Genomic DNA, 19,053 nt, shown 5'->3' with positions numbered 1-19,053 from the left:
TTCCAATTTTGATATGTAAAGAGGTTCAAAGATACAGAAATCTTGGCAAGGTTGGGAGCCAGGAAAATTCCACAGTTGGTTGATTAATTCCAAGGCGCCCAAATGCTTGCTTGCATACTTCATGAATATGGGAAACCTTGAGGTTTCACTTTGCAATTGATGCCAGGTAACCTATGACTCCTCGATTCCTCAAAAATTACTTTAAAGGTGCTTGAAACTCCTTTGATTTGAGCTTTTTCAATTTAGAGAAAAAAAGCCGTTTGATGCAGATACTTCCTTGAAATTTGAACTTTTTCCCTTTTAAATCTTGAAAACTCCTTTTATCTAGGAATGACAGATCTGTAGAAATCCTGAGAAGTTCACTAGTGTACTATTTTCATAGATAAATTTATTTACATGTTAATTACACAAATTATATTGTCAATATAGAACATTGTCTATTTACAATAACGATCAGCTTTCATTTTCTCCCTCCTGAAATTTAAGATAAAATTGGTGTCAGCAATGGAATAAACATCAGGGTTCTATTCAGTAGTCGATAATGAACTGAAATGGACTCAAAATGGAGTTCATTAGATTCGAAGAAATCGGAAGTCGACAGTCTAAGCTTTACCTATCGAGAAGAGTTCCATGTAAAGTACCATCTACTCGTGCTTTTTTTATAGCCATCTTATCTTCCTTATTGATGCGGAGGTGACGATCTTGGAAACTTTGGAATTTCTTACTGGAAATTACCAGAGGTAAATTAGCATGTGACAAACATGGACAAGATGTTTATTAACCCTTTCGACAGTGCTGACTAATTAATTCCCCAAAGCGTTGGAATTCAATTGAAAATTCCGCTCCAGTGTGTTGTCTAACGGCAACTGCAGGTAGTGTGTCTACACTTTCGCGCTGTGTATCGTTAGTTACTAATATTTCACTATGTTTATGCTAAGGTGCTGACATCTTTCAAAAGGGATAAAAACTACTAATTTCATCAATAGAACGTGGTGCAGTGGCACTAGCAAAGTCCATCACCGATTTATACACTGCACTGCGATGTTGATGCAATGAAAGGGTTAAGAGCTTCCTGGTAACATCTCATCGAGTTGACTGGATACCAAATTGAGGATCAAGGAAATGATAGGTCTTTCCAAAAATATCTAATAGCGTTAAGAGTGAATGAGGTATTGGTTTTTTCAACTTACACATAATTTATTTCTGTGCTTTTCGATCCACCTTTTTCTTCTTTGGGTGTACTGTCATGAGGTTTCTCTAACTCTCCGTTCGATCGAACCTAAGTTTGGAATAATCTGATGACAATAACTACAAATATTACCAATAAGAACGATCAAAGCCTCAAAATGATTAGTTATATATTACCTGGATAATTTCATTATCACCAGCAGTTGAACTTTTACAAACAATGTCATCTTCATCATCAACTCCCATGAAACAATTGTTACATCCAAGAAAAGCCAGTTTACCCTGATAATGAAATTAACAAAATTTCGAAATAAGATATTGCCGAGTTCATGTTTGCTGCTTACATTTCGTCTACAATATAATTTGACCTCAATTCAACATTTAGAAGAATAAAATCTAAACCTCTTGGAATACTGGCTCCCATTGTTCTCTGGTTCCGATGGCGTCTGATCTACCAACAACGATTCCTTTCTCATCGACGGACAAATATTTATCGTAACCAGATTTTAGCGCCACCTTCGTGTCGTTAACGCGAATAGCTGTAAGAATCTCTGGCTGTATGGGGCCTTCGCCTGATAAAGATATATTGCCATTCATGAAAACTAAGTATTTTGTTCTTAATTTAGAACAGTCTCATAGAATAGGCGGAGTTGCTCAGTTCTCACTTCAGTCCAGAAATGAAAATGCACTCGCTCATGGCCTTGGTTTTACTTTCAAAGCAGGCTAGCATGACTAATTAAGATTGAGAAATTATAAATAAGAAATGAAATCTTCCGAGGAACTTACCATCCCCATGTGGAGCTCCAACTGTGAAGAGTCCGTTGTCAAGAGCTTGAATATATGCCATCTTAGACAGTTCAATACAAATCGGTCCAGTTATGTGATCATATTTATCAACTTCCCACCAACCACCTGCAAGTAAGAAATCTGAAGTTAGCAAAGCTACCGTGGTATAGGCCTAGTGCCTAGCTAATATATTTTAGTACCTAGCCATTGGTCCCAGCAAACCGGTAAATCGTCTGATATTTTCTTTTCTCTTTTATTTTAGCCTTACGTAATTTGGATCTTGGTTTTCCAAAACTAACCCTACTGGAATCATTTAGGCCTATATAACCTCACAACAGGTATTCAGACTATAGATCTAATGCACGAAAATTCAATGAAACATTAGTTTCTCAACTTACCATGTAATTCGATGTCCTTTTTATCGAGCCTTTTTGATTTTTTGGATGATGAAGCGCCATCGTCGCCACTGTGATGACGTTTTTTGCTTTTCTTATGTTTCTTGTGACTGAAAAGTGAAGGCGAAAAAATTTACCAAAATAAAACAGTCAATACTTAAAAACCTCAATTTCAACAATCTTTGGAACGATTAAAGCTTGACGAATTAATGAAAGGTTATTTACTTTTGTTGTGATAAATTAATTGTCAAAGCTCAAATTGATCATTCTTGATGACTAGGCCTATAAATAATTGATTTGATAGTAAAAATTCACCTTTTATGGCCTTTTAACTTCAATTTTCCAGGTTTAGCGAAATCGTACGCGTCTGCCATATTCAGGTGTCGTTCACCTCAACGTTGAATAGAGAAAAGAATGCAGGAAGATGAAGACAAGGGTTTAAATAATAAATTTTTTCAGATATTTTGAGTTTTCATGGGCGCAGACATCTTTGTTTGTAGAATAGTATTCGATGCAGTACAGCATAGGCGTAGAAAAGACGCTAGTTATTCTTAACTAAATTATATGCAATATTTTGAGTCGAAAATAATCATATTCAAATCAGAATCACCTCGAAAAAATATTATATGTGAACTGGATCATTTAGGTATTAACATAGACAAAAAAGGAAGCTTCCTTAAATAGTTAAAAATAGTACGGTAAATAAATGAATGTATAATGACATGCCCTAATTAGGAATTCTTATCGCGCCGAGATAAAGATTTGTGTATAATCTGGCATTCATCGTTTTCTTCATCAGATAGCTTGATGAAAGAATGATTTGCAAATCTATTGTGGAGTTTTAGTCTATGGGATTCGAACCTTGTTGCATTCGGCAAGAATGCGCGTGCGCAACTAGAGGATATTATGACAGGAGAGTAGCACGGAACACTTGACAAACACAATAACCTTATATTCAAGGGATTTTACTCAAATGGGCAACTTTCCAAACGCGGCTTATTCCAATTAATCAGGTGCGTAAATCCGTGGCAATTTTTTGCGCCTCAAAAACTCGCGTGCGATTTATTGTGCGTCGATGGAAATTTTTATTTTGAACTCCGACAAGATGATGAGGCGTCCATCTTCCGAGTCATGTGACCTGTATTGTTTAGTAAACAAATGCACGTGGCTGCATTTTTGACAATTGAAAAGGGATTCGATTAAAAAATTAATCATTCATATTCCTTGTCAGTTTGTTTTCCGAATCGTAATAATTCAATTGTAAAAGCCAATAAATTATTGTAAAATGACTGAATTTCGGGAAATTCTTACAATGTTTATATGTCAGCATCTGAAAAAAAATTCATTGCTTTTACTTTTTTGCGATATGATTAATCTAAATCTTAGTTCAGAACGTTTTGATTCCGTTCATTTGAAAAGTTTGTATATTTCCGTAATTGAGTTACTGTTTTTACTATGAAATAATGGGACAAAATGAAATATATTCAGCACCTTTGATAATGCCGACATTTCATTAATTGCTGTAGCATTTACTATGGATCATAAAAAATGTGTGGTTAGCCTAATTTTTTTCCCTTTGCTGTTTGAATCTTTCCACTTTATAGAATTTATTGCATACTATAATTATAATTTCCTTGCTGCAGTTCAAATAAGTACATAGCTCATTTAACAATGTGCTGAATAGTGATAGGACAAACACCATTAAGGGGTTAATACAATCAACAGATAGGCCTACCCTGGTTTTAATTTTAATCAGTTAAAATATCTTTTTCAGACCAGTTTCAATCAATTGACAGTTGAAATATCTTTTTCAGACCAGTGGTACTTTCTACATCGAGTGACCTTTCAAATAAGAACGTTCATTTGATATTTAGCTAGGCCTATATCTGTCTAGCTTCTTAACAATTAATCAGGAGTTGAAATTTATCTTTTGTTTATTCCCTTCTTGCTTTTTGCGCATCAGTTTCATTAGTCATTAAGCTAGTAATATTCACATTACATCATTCGAGGCATTGAATGAAGCGCTGGTGGGAGGTTTTTATGCAATATGAACTGAGCTCATTTTATGAAGGCTGCTCATGGGTATACTGCGGTAAGGTCTGCATAAATCAGGTCTCCGGGGACATTCAATCCGATGGTCCCAGTTCCCCAGTTATTTCTTAAGTTTGACTGCTGAATTCAAGCGAGTCTTGACCTGGGTGTCGAGATTTGAAGAACTGTGGAACTGGGTAGGCCTACTGGTTATATGGAACTCTAGGGTACTTGTCGGACAGTAAATGTTAGCGCTGATGATAGCTCTGCCATTTTTGTAAAGTAGATTTTTTTGAGGATTGCTGTGAAAGTGAATATATAGGATACCTGTGTTAATCATCTGATGTAGGACAGCACAGTGTTATTATCATTCTCTTGGCATATAATTAACAGTTTGTTGGCTCTATGCGGGTAAGGTTTAATTAGGAATTTCGGCTCTGCACTTTTCTGCATACCGGGTACTGTTGTATATTCTGTAGCGAGCTTAGTTACGATAAACAATGAATTGGGATTTGGAATAATTGGAATTTGGTGAGATAAAATCTTATCGCACTATGCTAGGCCTATGTCAGCTCTCTAGAATTGTTTAGGGACATCAGATTGTATTTGAAGGTAAATTTCAAGGAATCGTGCAGGGCATTATAGGCCTAGCAGGTTCCAGGTATTCAAGAGGATCTACCAGGGATACGAACAGATGGTTTAATCTTGGCCACTGCTCCTGACGTAGGCTATACAAAAGCTGAACTGACTAAGAATGAAAGCTCAGAAAGATTTTGCTAAAATAAATAATTCCTGTGCAGATTAATGCATGGATGAGACGATAGTTTCAGGCAGTGACAGGGAAGCTAATGTACATGATCTTTATTGGTTAGATGGATGGGTTGCAGCCTTCATACTTGTGAGCATCATAGGTCATTCGCAAATGGTATCATAATCTATTCATCTAGGATAGGTCATGAAAACGGTTAGGTTATGCAATTTCGGTGTCGATATTACTGTAAAAACAGATAAGTTAATTATTGACAGGGTATTTTAGTGCTTAAATCAATGAGCTGTAAAAACAGATAAGTTAATTATTGACAGGGTATTTTAGTATATATATATATATATACAGTATTATATATATATATATATATATTGAAACTGCACATGTATGCACCACACATGATACAAATGAAATTAAACGGTTTCAGATGTTATTGATTTCTGGTTACGGACCTGTAATTTCACGATTGTTCACTACCAAGCTGTTGGTTCCGGTTTTAATTTATTTCATTATACACGTCTCAAAAATCATTACAGGCCGCCGGTGCACGCCGGGTTTAGATTTCACGTATGTAAATTAGGCGGATCTCACAAGACACGGGATACGGCGCGCGGGACAGTTCGGTGAATTGACAGCTGTCTGCTCGTCGCCGACAGGTTTTTAATGAGCTCATTACGGAATCATTTCAATCCGATTTCGATTTTATGTTTTGCAGTATAAATGATGATGGCAATCTAGTCACGAAACTATTCTAGTCAAGGTCAACATGACGGAGTGTTACCCGCAAGAACAGCCAGAGGTGCGTAATCATCATGTTGTGGACATAAATTTTGTCTCCGCTTAAAATCTTTCATTCTTCTAGTTTTGGCGAGGTGTAATTTTTTCAAAGCATTTATAACTCAATAATGGAAATGATTAACCGTTATCATGTCTGTTATCTACAATTGACAGCTAGGGTGAACTAAAAGGCAAATAGTGGACTAAAATCCTTCAATAACTGAAATTCGCCCTCTTAGTTTTAAAAAGTGCTTTTTCGTATATTAGAGCTACCTATTCTACTACTCTAGTTTGGTATCAGTGGTGGAGGGTTTGCCCCCTTTTCTGTCCAAGTGCCCTTTTGAAAATCCACCTGTACTCAAAATTTCAAATTTTCAAATTTTTTCTTGGAGAGTACCTACAGAACCCTTGCAAACACTTTGCGCCTGCGGTGCTTGCCAGGACACCTAATAAGTGTCCTTTTCTCCCAGCCTGGTTCCGCCCCTGAACACAAATCGCATTGTTTTATCAATAATCTTGTTTTGGACATAGCACTGTTTCGATAACATAAATTTTTCATTTATCTGAAAAAACCAACATAGACCAGTATGGTTGAAAAGAAAGTTAAAGCCAATAGATGTGATACTTTTTTCTATAAGGTAAGGACTAAATAGTTATCCTCTTCAAGCCAAGCTTGTTTCAGGGCTTATTATTTTCTTCAGGAAAAAAATTTCGAAAAAGGTGCTCGTTTTAGATAACAAATTCTTTATTATGGGTCTACATATTTCACCTGAGGGGCACAGGAAATGCGCTTTTAAAAGAATGTGGGATTTGAACCCTCAAACCATAATGGTCTGATCACCACCTATCATGCTGTCATCGTCCAATTTGAAATGCCTACATATCATCATATGTATATTGTTATTTATCTCCCACTGATCAACCAGCTATTAAAATGTAACTAACCACCTTCATTAGCGAATATTTGTTTGTGTCATCTGACATTTATCTAAAACAAATACCAACTTTTTGATTTGGGTCACGGACCACATTATAGTCTAAAAGTACGGCGACTTTTTAAGGGTTGATTTTAATTTTTTTTCTAACGCGAGGGGTTCATATGGATCATATTGAAACTCTATATATATCATAACAGATAGAAATGCCATGTGTGTCTATCGTCAATGAAACCTCTTCAACAATTCAATCAATTTTCAGCGAAAATAGCTATTTGCAGTAGGTTTTTTATTCGTTATGATATTCAAACTACTGCCTGTTGTGTTAATACGTTATCTATACACGATTGATAAGTATTATGTGTATATACCATTGCCAGTAGTTCGGTTTCGGACATGTTCCACAAGGCCTAGGGTGATAGATTTAGGGCTAGTTTTCGCCACATTTTAATTAGAATCATGTTGAAACGAATATTCTGTTGTGGATGCTTTAAAACTGATGATCTCAAAAATGAGGATGATTTGATGGAATATGATCTCCCGCAGGAACTAAAAGATGGCATGATGTTCGACGAACTGGTCGGCCGAACGAGAGGCGGCGCCAGAGGAAAACGGAAATTATCGACGACTAAATTGAAACACGACGACGACGGTGTTGAAATAGTCGAGGTGCGTTTCGAAGAGGATCTGGAGCTTCCGTTGCAGGTAGAATTCATTTTGCCGGAGACGACGAAAGCAGTTCGAGAAAAAAGTGAACGTAACGCTGAAGAAGCTGTAGCTGTGAGCGCTCATGAAATTCCAGAAGCTGAACCCGAATTTTCGGAAACCGGGTATAGAAATGTGAATAACACTGCTGAAGATCAAATTGTGGTTGTAAGTGCTAATGAACATCAAGAAGTTGATCGTGACATATCGGTTAGCGAGCATCAAAATGACGAAGCCTCTGGTTTTGATGCCGCTGCTGAGGAGAGAGGTGTTGTCGAGCTTGACTCTTATAATGATAATGAATTTACCGGTGAAAATTCGCAACAGTCGAATATAAACGATATTCAGGGTATTCCATCCACAGATAGCGACGAATGCAGTTCAGACGACGAAGACCGCGAAGTAGCGACTGCGTTGAACCGTAATTCTCGGCTATCGGACGACGCTCGTGAGATTACGAATGGAAACGAACGTCTCGAGGACGATCGTCGCGAAGTACTAGAACGATCGGAAGACGACGAATCGCGCGAAACTCGTTTCGACGAGTCGGGCGATTCCGCGGCTGAACGTGATGAAACGGTAGATTACGTAACGCATACGCGACTGACCCATGGTGGCGGAGGTGTTGAACCTCATCAGGTATCGACGTGGTGGCGACAACGAGCTTACTGGGCGACTGTGATACAACCGTTAGCCTTGTACCCGGTTCTTATCTCCGACGACGGCTCTTGCTACGACGACGAAGAGGTGTGTGTGGTTTTCATTTTAAGATCCTTCTTCTGAAAGGTGTCGGATTTCTCGTGGTAGAATGGATTGAGAGGTTCGTGAAGGTATCGAACGCGTACCGCAACGAACCGCTGAATCCAATTTACTGTTTCGTCGCTTTAAGACGTCCTCCCCTGGCGGGATTCGAACCTGATAGCATCGAGACTCACTACGGCACGAAACCCTGCCACATTGGCCCGAGTGCGCAGCGTAGATGTTATCAGCCGATTGGAAATCTTGTTTTATTTTAGCCCAGGTTTTTCCATTTATAGTTTATCTGTGAAATTTTCCTTGGTGATTTTACAACGGGCAATCTGATTGGTGCTACAAGTTTTTTTACGGCAAACGTGTGCTTGTACCTGCGCACCCGGTCTCGTGTGGCAGGGTGTCGTATCATGGCTGAGTCTAGCGGCGCCATCAGGTTCGAATCATTGTCAGGGAGGATGCTTTAAGATCAATAATAGCTTGAAGATTCTGTTCGTAATGAGCTTGATACGAAAGTGATCTCTTCTCTCGGTTCTTTTGGATATTGTTCCTTTAAAGTATCCCTCGGATTGCCGGAATGTTTGTGTCGACTGTTCCTGCTTTTACATCACATCTCACTTATTTTCTCTCACCGGGAATACGGAGGATGAGGACCCCCCCATGCAGCATGAGGTGTTATGCGCCGCCAAACAGGTGTATTGAACATTTTCAATTCAGAACCGGGTGAAAATTTCTTTTCTTTGTAGGTCGGGTTTAAAGAAGACTTTGGTAAGATCGCTAACCGTAATATATACTATTTACGAAAACGGCTTTTCTGTTCTCATGCTTCAAAATGCATCTCGAATTCTGCATGTCCTGTCAGTGCTGCCCTCTATACATATAAACGATGGCATTAAATCGCTCCATAAAATGCACACTTGAACGAATTAACGTGCATATACGGTACTTATGGTACTTATCTGTAGCCATTAGAAAAACAACGAATGGCGGAAGCTTGGTTAGTTATTGTACGCAGGAATTCATACATTAATTCCATCATAATTCTTGTCGATTTATCATCTGAATTTATTTGTCATTAGATGAGTGGCTCGTATATAGTAGCGCGAATTGAGAATATAATCTGAAAATTGCGTCATGCTCATTCAATCTGCCCGGTTGTTTAAACGTAATGAAACAGGAGGAAAAAACAATATACGTCATTGATATACATGTACTAGTGAATAATCGTGGTTTTTAGTTCCTAGAAGCTTTTTGTTTCATTTTCCGTGAATTTAGTAGGAGCATAATATTACGTGTTAGGTGATCTCCTGTTAACCTGTGCTCTTAATGATTTAACTTAAAGAAGGAATTCACATTTTGCTGCCTCTAATCTTATTGTTGGGTACTTCATGTTTCATATTGAGCGCAAAGCTAAACGCTCATAAATTGTACCTTTGAGCTGGATATTTTATTCTTGAAATAGGAAATTGTTCCTCTTGTTGATTGATATGATTTTGGTATGTTGTCCCTTACAAACCCACCACACCAGCCGGGAACGAAACAGGGTGTTTTAATTTGAAATCGGAAATCGAAGCACAGATTAAGTTGGATGTCGTTTGATATTATAGAAATAGAAATGGAAATTTCAGTTCCGATTTATGAAAACAATTTTCCAGCGGCCCGAACAGGCAAACGACTGACTGACTGTAATGGATATTTTAACCCCAAGGTTATATATTAATATGGGTTGTAGAATATAATCTATAAAATCTGGCACCAAATTATCATAACTAAAACTCCCTGTTCATGTGAGTCATATACTAAATAGAATATGTTAGGGTACACATCATGATGATACTTTGGAACTTGAAGTTAAAATTTTCCAAAAAAAACTGGAAATCATCTTATTTTAGTACCAGTTCAGGACTGGGTTTATTTCCTTTTAGCGGTCTCTTTTTTATGGTATCTGATTTTTCGGTAACTTTTGTTCTCTGTTGAAATTAGTCGGGGTTTATGAAATACGGTACAATAAATATTCGATATGAGTCAATAAAGGGCCGTTTAGGATATTTATACCTCGTGCTTTCTCATTTTTTTCCCTGCGCTTTTCGAAGAAAGAATTTTATCAATCACGTTCGTGTTTTCCCGCTGCGTAAGATAATAGCACGAGTGAACGTCGGGCGTAAAACCGGTTTCATCGAAGCAGGTCAATTGAAATAATCGCTACATGTCGGGAATTTATTGACCTATTTCAATCTAGTGTGACAGATCGTTCATATATATATATATATATATGTATACATACGCGGCCGGCGCGGTGCAGATTTTCCCTCACTCTGTACGCGTATATATATATATATATACATACAGCTGCCTGTATTCGCACAATAGACGAACATTTTTTTAATTGTCGCAATCGATTCGGGTTCAGAAACGGCCGTCTGCGCGCGTGACAATTCGGTATCCGATTGGTTCGTTTACGAAATTCGAAATTTCTCGTCATCGTCGCTCGTGTGTGTCTGTTTGTGTGAACTGCGCGGAACCCCGACGCCGATCATGTCTCGGTTCGATAGCGAGATGCTCGATTTCAGCGACGCCGAGATGGATTTGATGAACTCGACGACCGTCGCGCGAGGCTCGCCTCATCCGCCGTGCATCACCAATCATAAGGTATCGTCATTGTTATCAGTATCTGTATTAGTATTTCGGTCCGATCTAGTTTATATCACGTACAACATTAGCCCAAATACTTTCTATATATGTATCTGTATGTTTTGTTTATATCGAAAATCAATGTCATTGAGCTGCCATATGGGAATGGATGTCTTATCGGAATGATATTTCGTAGTCAACTATCGCAGTTATTTGCGTTTTTAGAATCGAATGATTTTTAGGTTATCTGAAGTACATTATAATTTTTTTACGCAGTAAAAACCGTTACAATGATGTTTACATACATTGATATGCGTTATATAAGGGGTTCTGCGTGAGTCAATATGCACTACGTCATCAATATTGGCATTTGAAAATAAAATCGTGAATTTTGGCATTCATTTTGTAATCAGATATATTTCATAACATTTCATTTTTGATAAATTTTGATGATTATTTTTTGAGAGTGTCTGCACTGCGTACGTCATTTGTATTTATTGTAGTAGTTTTAAAAAATCACTATGTACAGGTACTATATACCGGTATTTGGAACTCGTAAAGGAATGTTGTATATCAATTAACACCAGCGAACTTCTGAGCGATAATTTTTATCGCAATCGCAAATTGAAGCATTTACCCTCGTTTAACAGCTCCAATGACGACACATTGGAGAATGCGATTATTAATAAGCGACGCGACAAATGAGAAAACACATTTATGATGTATGAAATTATAGGGCTCAAGTAGGGGTATGGTCTCCGGGTTTTATGACTGTTGATCAGGTAGGTTTTTTACAGTAGTGAGAAAAAAAAACCTTGATCCTTGGTGATTAGAGAATTTTCCCTGTTCATTCGTTGTTTCTGCCAGGCGCGTGGATTTCTTTCTGTAGTGAAATTAAGAACAGGAATTTTAAGATTTTTCTACAGGTGAATACAGTAAGCGCGTCCCACTGCTGTCTGAAGGTAGATGTTTTCATGTTTTTGTTATAGACTGATCTTTAACTTTAAGAAACTTAACTTATGATCTGAAAATCATATTTGATATATAATTTTCAGTTGAAATTAGAAAATACTTCACTGGCTATAATTATATATTACGCATTTCACATGTGACGGCACGTAAGTTTGAAATATTTGTACCGGATCTCTTGTGACACACTTCAAATAGGGAGCCGTGTATACTGTATGTACATTAAGTATTGAATTATTGCAGCTGTTGTCTACATCATCGAAGGAAATTTTTTTAAATGTTTCATCACATGTCACTAATTTTCTGCGCAGTCGGTGTCCCGATGATTGATTTGAGCCATCGTTAGGACAATATGCCCGTTGCGCGCAGATTGTTTGACAAGGAAGCCACTTACCTGGAATCGGGGAAAATTCTGGGAATTTTATTTTCTTAAAAAAAGTCAGGGAATAGTCAGGAAATTTTTGTAGTAATGTAAAAATCAGGGAAATACGGTATGTTGAGATTGTTAGATAGCACGTTAAATCAAACAGTTTCCGTCGTGAATGTATTGACTGATTGGATTCTTAGCAGATCAGGTCAGGGAAAACAACGTGCATGTCAAGGAATAGTCGGGGGAAAACGCGAGTCGAATAAAAGTGGCCACCCTGACTTGCTAATTTCGTAATATACCTGAATTATCTTTTTCAAATTGTCTGGCGTCTATGGTATAAAAACCCGTGAGAAAACATATGATCACCGGTATTTCGAAAAAGTTTGCCTTTGTACCTTTGCGTGTGTAAATGGCGCACTCAAGCACCCTGAACAGCCCTAAACCTACAATTAAATCGCCCAATATAGATTTTACGAAATATCCCGATTGTTCTCACCATATCAACTTCGTGACAACAATGCATTTCGTTACACACGCACACACACAATCTAAACAGCATTTAATGATCGGATATCCATAAAAATTAAAAGTTAGTATTATTCACGCATTTTCGACTGACATCTTTAGTGCTTTGTCTTGAAATGCGATATTTCATTTGTGTCCTTTATTTCGTGTATAGTCGAAATTTTATATGAACTCGTATAAGAAAAATGACCGGAAAAAAAATGTTGTCACCAAATTACGTAATTACGTACGAAGGTCTGCTTATTAGAATTTTCGATTGTCATTAATGATGATGAATATCGCGACGTATCAGTTGTGTTTGCTGACGTAGTTTGAAAGCGGCAGTTATTACCGACCAGTTCGCTGAAATTGGAGCCAAAAATTTCTATGCAGCTCGACTGTTGTATTCAATCGGTAAACATCACGCGGAAAGGGGTGAATTCCAGGTTCAATGATGAATCATCAAATGTAATCGCAAAATGTTTTCTGATTTTTTGGTTGAATCGTTAATTAGGCTATTCGATTATTTTCAGTAACTTATATTAAGTATTGACTTTGGCTTATTCCATTCTTTCATATATGAAAGATCGAAACTTCCTGGTCTACAGATTTTTGACAATTGTTTACTGTTTTTATAAGTACTGAGAGAGAGAGACTTCTCATAGAAAAGCGAGTGCTCATTCATCATTATAAACTGTCTGGGCCATGAAGTGGATTTCAACAATGTCACAGCTTTTCGCAATTCCCAGAACCGGTAGACGAGAGAAAAAAACTTTCGCGAAAACAAGTTACCAGCTCAAACCATTGGCTTCGACGACGGATCTCCACTCTGTCCAAATCTTACTTGAAACGGTGGCGAAATATTTGAAATTAACCGCGTCGATTGTGTATGAAATGAATGGCGAAAACGAGCTGAAAGAAATCATGTTGTTTTCGCGTAGTTTCGACGGCGAAAATTATCGAAATCTAGTTGAAATTTATACAATAGGTATATCTAGTTGATTAAGCGTTTATGATGTTTTAACGTTACAGTTTTATCGGCCAATTCGTCGTGAATTCATAATCTCATGATGATTTGAATTGCCGCCAAAAAATGTCGCATATATACGCGGACTGTCGGCATTTTATTCATACCAGATTGTTACATTGTTAGTTTTGCTGTGGGACGATCTACCAAATAATCGGGTGTCTTTTGTACTTGATTTCAATACGTCGAGTTCTTGCACATATATTCATGTTGAATTAGCAACAAATTGCGTCGGTATTTTAGACGCCTGAGCGTGGTGGACAAGTGTCGAATTTCAGTTAGTTTAGTTCGTGTGGCTTATAAACATGACTGCCGATAGTGTCAAGGCTCCCGATTCCTCGGATTCCGTTTGTTTGAAAAATCCGGGAACGGATCTAGCTTTAACGTGTGGATATCACATATCGGAAGTACTAGGATGTGTAAGTTTAAATACAAATATGTGTTTAGTTGATTAAGGTTCGTATGAAAAAGACCGGTATAAGGTTCGGAGGCCGGTTTGCCAAAGTTGACCAAATGCTGATTAGAAGATTTGATAATTTTACTATTCCACCCAGAGATATATATAGCATTTTTACTTACTTAATTAAGGGGAGGAGTCAACAAAAATGAATGTGACAATGAACTCATTAGAATCATATAAAATCAATATATTAACTGTGCTATTAGTCTTTGACCGACATGCTTTGAGTGAAGATTTTTTCAGTTAGGTCTACTACACATTCTTCAGCTGAATGAGCAATAGTAAATTATTTGTAATTTTAATAGAATTATTGTCATTTTTGTTTTAGTATTTTTTACAACTAAACCTATAAAAAATGTGACATTTTCAATATGTGCCAGATTTCGTTTATTAGGTAAATCCAGTCCTGATCATTGATAGTTCAAATGTATCATAAAACTAGTGTTAAAGTGGTACCCCATTGTACACAGCTTTGCTAAATATTCGCGAAATGCTCTTGCGAATTCGTCACAATAGTTCAATAGTTTGTGTATACATGTACACCGCTTTTTGCATATAATGGTGTTTCAAATCATGTCCGTAGATGAAAAGGTAACATTTTTTTTTTCAATTGGTTTGAAACCACTGTTCCTCTAGAAGGCATGTTTGAACTGTAAATTTCACTATAAACATCGTCGAGGAGCCCTGTTTTAAACTCTTTTAACTCCGAGTGTTTTCAGGCTGTTGATAATTATCGAAAATGTCGTTGCTGTTTTTCAGGCTGTTATGGACTCGCCGTCGGACGAGATTCTACGAGATGAAGAGACGTTCATACTGAATATATCTCAGTTCTACAATCAACAGGCGCTCAGCGATGTACTGCTCAAAATCGGCGACCAGAAATTCTACGGTCACAAGTTCGTTTTGGCGAAATCGAGCGATGTGTTCCGCACAATGCTCTACGAGCGGCCGTGGTCGCAAGGCGTCACCGAGGACGTCGAACTGAACGAATCACCCGAGTGCCAAGCAGTATTCGATAAGTTCCTGCGCTATTTATACACGGCCGAAATCATGATCGCCGCCGAATCGGCCGTCGGTATTCTGTGTTTGGCCGACAAGTACAACGTCGCGTCGTTGAAAGAGCTCTGCGTGAAATACATGATCAATCACAGCAAGAGTCCGCGAGTGAACAATGCGTTGGCCTGGTATCCGTGGTCGAAGGCGCTACACCTGAAAGGTCTAATGCAACAGTGTATACAGACTATATGCTGGAATACGACCGATATAATCACGTCTCAAGAATGGACAAACATGGACGTAGAATTCGTGCAGGACATTCTACATTCGTCGGAGCTCGTCGTCACCGACGAGTACGCGTTGTTCGAGGCGATCACGACCTGGTTGCTGCATCCATCGCACGTGAACTCGCTCGGCGAATACTCGACGCGACTGCTGCCGTTGATCCGGTTCCCGCAGTTGATGGTGTCGCAGTTGTATCAGATCGAGCACAGCGATGTCGCGTCGCACGTCGAATGCGGCGATCTGATTCGCCAGCTGATCGGCCGCGCGTATCGATTCCGCGCGATCTGCCCGACACAGGGCGATCTCTCCGTGTCGTTCGCCGAGGCGTTCTTCTTGCCGCGCGATTACACGCACCTGACCGTCGACACGGTGCGCATGTCGAACACCGTACGCTTTCAGGTTGACGTCAAAATGTACATCGGGCCCGTTCCAAAGGAGGTGCGCGACGGCGACTGGCGCGTCACCTACCGGCGCCAGCTTGACAACTGGTCGTTGCAAATATATTGTCACGAAACGGCGATGGTACAAACCGAGGCGAAATTCCAAGCAGTCGTTCTGATTTATAACGAAGATGACAAAGTGATCCAAGTCGAACGGGCGCCGGTGTTCCGGTGTTGTCGAAGCAGTCACCAGACGATGACATTTACGATTCAGAACTCCGAACAGGCTAAAGTGCTCGGGCTGTTGATCAAGCCTCTGCCCGATTGACTAGATGCCGAACAAAGTTACCCCACTCTTCTCTGGCATCAGTACAGTTTTTAAGAATGCACGCATATACGTATATACATACATATATACATACATACATATAGTCAAGAAAGAGAACATTTATGCCAATTACCCGCCGATCGTTTTTAAATGTTTGAAGAATAAGATTTCTTGCCAACTTGCCTCGGAGATTAACGATTTTGAAACAAAAATTAGTTTTCAGTATTAGTATTACGACGAATGATCTTTCGTGGAACAAAACAAAATGTGATTTTAAAAAACGTCAGTGAATGACTAGTGCTATTTAGATGTATATGTAACGTGCATTATGAAGCCATTTGAGAATTGTGGAGCGACTTTGTTCAGATGTTTAAGGTAAAGATTGGCCTCAGGTTGATTTTGGACCTCGAACGAATATGAAATTCGAGGCAAATTCAACCTGATTTTTAGTTGTACGATTACCTCTTTGAGATGTACCTGTACACGACATTATGCTCGATTACTACATAACTGCAGAAAAACAGGTGCCCAGGAATTGCCATTTTCTCCTAATATCAAGTCGGTCAGATATTCGTCGTTGATTAATGGAAAGAACAATTAAGGTATATGTAGATAGATATACCGACTGCTCTTGCGAATGGTCACTCGAAATGGGTTGAACCCCGATTAAAATGTTGTCGATTCACTCTTTTTCGATGAATTTAAAAAAGTAATTCCAATTGTGGTAAGCATTATTTCTAGTTAGGAGACACCAGTAAGTGTTGTGATATGTGTTCATGGTATTTCTGCGGTGTTGTGTATTGTCGGCTAATGACCAAACACCTTCATTTCTTGCTAAAATTGCTAGGTATTCTTGCTATCGATACAAAAGGATCAAGCGTAATTGCTTACAACTCCAATGAGCATAATCTTGTCTCTAGATCGCGTTAGATACAAAGTGTAATGGTCTCCTCAAACTGAGTATGAATGAGCGCTGAAGGTTGGCTTCAGACTGTCAGCTCTGTTCATTGAGGAGCATGACAGGTCGGGAAGCACTGATAGACTGATCAGTTGCTATCGGGATCAGTTGCATCTTGGAGTAATTATTGAATGATTCCTTTCAATGATTACTCCGAGGCTGCATCGGAAGCTGACGAAGATCCTTCGAAATTGTGTAAAGCTTATTCCTAAGTGGCTAATTCTATAATATATCTAAATAGTGTCTAATCTATGTATTAATACTGTATGCTCCCAGCAAGTATGAATATTAGATCCTTGTTCTTTTGAATGAATGTGAATGTTTTATACGGTCTTAGTTTTTTTCTAACTCCAAGCTGCTGTAGACATTATATCTAGGCTAGTGCCGATAGATAATCTAGGCAATTTTTGGTCTTATACGTCCTTTCCATCAATTTTGATGAAGGAAAATTTAGCATTTTTATCGTGACGAGCTGAATGATGTGGTTGATGATAATGAAGACAGAATGATGAATGAATGAATGTGAAAGGTTTGTTTCGAAGTGTGAATAGGTTTGAGTATTTTTCATCGAGCCCATGACTAGTAAGTTTGCTTAGAAAATTATCAGTTTATAAATTGTTTAACTTATTTAAGTTTGCAGTATGCGTTAAAACAGCGCAATTCTGAAATTGGGAGTCAAAATTGAAACTGATTTAAGTTTGCGGTTTGTGTGAAAACAGCAAATTGGGAGTCAATTGAGATGAAGCGTTCTATGCCCTCTCAGACACACACCTACTGTCACATTGTTTATCTTTTCGGCTTATTTTACTGTCACTTGTTAACACCTACAAGGACGTCTGAATCGTATTTTCTCACAGCATTCACCCTATCGATCGATCGCGCATTATGTATATGGGTCAAAGTTTGTGTGAAATGTCTTTTTCCTGTGACAAAATCTTAACAATTGCATAACCGCGCATATATTGTCTGCGCATCCAGGCCTCGAATATGTTCTTTTTATTCATAAATATTCGTAAGAAGTCATTTGGACATTTTTGTCAGTATGATAAATGCAAATACCACTTGAATAACCAGTTTTCATAGAGAAATTGCGAATAATTGAATAATTCATGTTAAGTATGTACGTGTGTATGTATTAACCGGTATGTGTAATTTGAAAATGTATGCATATTAAATTTGCTTGATAATCTTAGAATTCAGGAATTTAAGTGTACCCCGGTATTCAACTATCAATGCAATTCATGTGCGCATTATGTATGAATGTTTGACCCGAGAAGGTTACTTTTGACCAAGATCTTCATTTAAATTCCAGTTTACCAGTTTTGAAAACCGGCGATTAATGGCTCTAAATGCGGGTCCTGGTGGCTTTCTTGGCCGATAAAGATCGCTCGGTTCGGAAAATGTTCTGCTAATCTTCTCAACCCCTCTTGTGGTCATAAATATATCAAACTTGATTATGAATCAGAGAATTACATAAACAATATCTATGATGGAATGTGTATACAATACGGATTTGTGCTATTATATTCTTGTTTTAGTGGGCTGTGCATTTACTATTATTGCTTTGTATATAGAGAATATTCATTTATATCTATACAAATATGTATATGTACATTGATTTATGTACGAGTATCAACTTCGTGTCTTGCTAATAAAAAATTAAACTACAACACTTCTGAATTATTGTGCATTTCTAATGGAATACATGTACATGGATATCAATGACCAAGTTGGCTCGTTCCAGTCCTTTATTGATCTCGATTGGTCAGGATCTAGGATCTATATTGAAGATTTAAAATGTGCATTTCAACA

The 19,053-nt window shown here is 38.1% G+C and overlaps 2 protein-coding genes across 3 annotated transcripts; one reads left to right on the top strand and one right to left on the bottom strand.

Moving 5' to 3' along the window:
* Window positions 1-396: 396 nt before the first annotated feature.
* LOC141905756 (protein FRG1-like) lies at window positions 397-2,856 on the bottom strand. Its single transcript, XM_074794765.1, has 8 exons — window positions 2,685-2,856; window positions 2,373-2,479; window positions 1,975-2,100; window positions 1,591-1,760; window positions 1,366-1,470; window positions 1,191-1,279; window positions 614-724; window positions 397-474 (listed from the first exon to the last, which is right to left on the bottom strand). The coding sequence occupies exons 1-8, from the start codon at window positions 2,741-2,743 to the stop codon at window positions 438-440; spliced, it is 804 nt and encodes a 267-aa protein (XP_074650866.1). The 5' UTR covers window positions 2,744-2,856; the 3' UTR covers window positions 397-437.
* Window positions 2,857-3,271: 415 nt separating this feature from the next.
* On the top strand, window positions 3,272-18,906 carry LOC141905067 (uncharacterized). Of its 2 annotated transcripts, none has more exons than XM_074793800.1 (5): window positions 3,272-3,382; window positions 5,882-5,965; window positions 6,525-6,581; window positions 7,425-8,330; window positions 15,054-18,906. In XM_074793800.1, the coding sequence occupies exons 2-5, from the start codon at window positions 5,933-5,935 to the stop codon at window positions 16,281-16,283; spliced, it is 2,226 nt and encodes a 741-aa protein (XP_074649901.1). In that variant the 5' UTR covers window positions 3,272-3,382; window positions 5,882-5,932; the 3' UTR covers window positions 16,284-18,906. The 2 variants fall into 2 exon arrangements, with proteins under 2 accessions (XP_074649901.1, XP_074649902.1); XM_074793801.1 differs by lacking the exon at window positions 3,272-3,382 and adding an exon at window positions 4,401-4,461.
* The last annotated feature ends 147 nt before the right edge of the window (window positions 18,907-19,053 follow it).

The sequence above is a fragment of the Tubulanus polymorphus genome, chromosome 5 (genome assembly GCF_964204645.1).
Source record: "Tubulanus polymorphus chromosome 5, tnTubPoly1.2, whole genome shotgun sequence".
Lineage (NCBI taxonomy): Eukaryota > Metazoa > Nemertea > Palaeonemertea > Tubulaniformes > Tubulanidae > Tubulanus > Tubulanus polymorphus.
Note: the sequence above shows the minus strand (reverse complement) of the source record. Positions and strands in the feature narration are given on the sequence as shown.

Bases quoted from the DNA above. Each gene is read 5' to 3' on its own strand.
- LOC141905756 (XM_074794765.1), bottom strand. From the start codon at position 2,743: ATGGCAGACGCGTACGATTTCGCTAAACCTGGAAAATTGAAGTTAAAA. The intron at 1,280-1,365 runs GTAATATATAAC...TTCCAAACTTAG, and splicing joins GTGATAATGAAATTATCCAG to GTTCGATCGAACGGAGAGTT. The intron at 725-1,190 runs GTAAGTTGAAAA...GGTAATTTCCAG, and splicing joins AGCACAGAAATAAATTATGT to TAAGAAATTCCAAAGTTTCC.
- LOC141905067 (XM_074793800.1), top strand. From the start codon at position 5,933: ATGACGGAGTGTTACCCGCAAGAACAGCCAGAG. The intron at 6,582-7,424 runs GTAAGGACTAAA...GATCTCCCGCAG, and splicing joins GTGATACTTTTTTCTATAAG to GAACTAAAAGATGGCATGAT. The intron at 8,331-15,053 runs GTGTGTGTGGTT...GCTGTTTTTCAG, and splicing joins CTTGCTACGACGACGAAGAG to GCTGTTATGGACTCGCCGTC.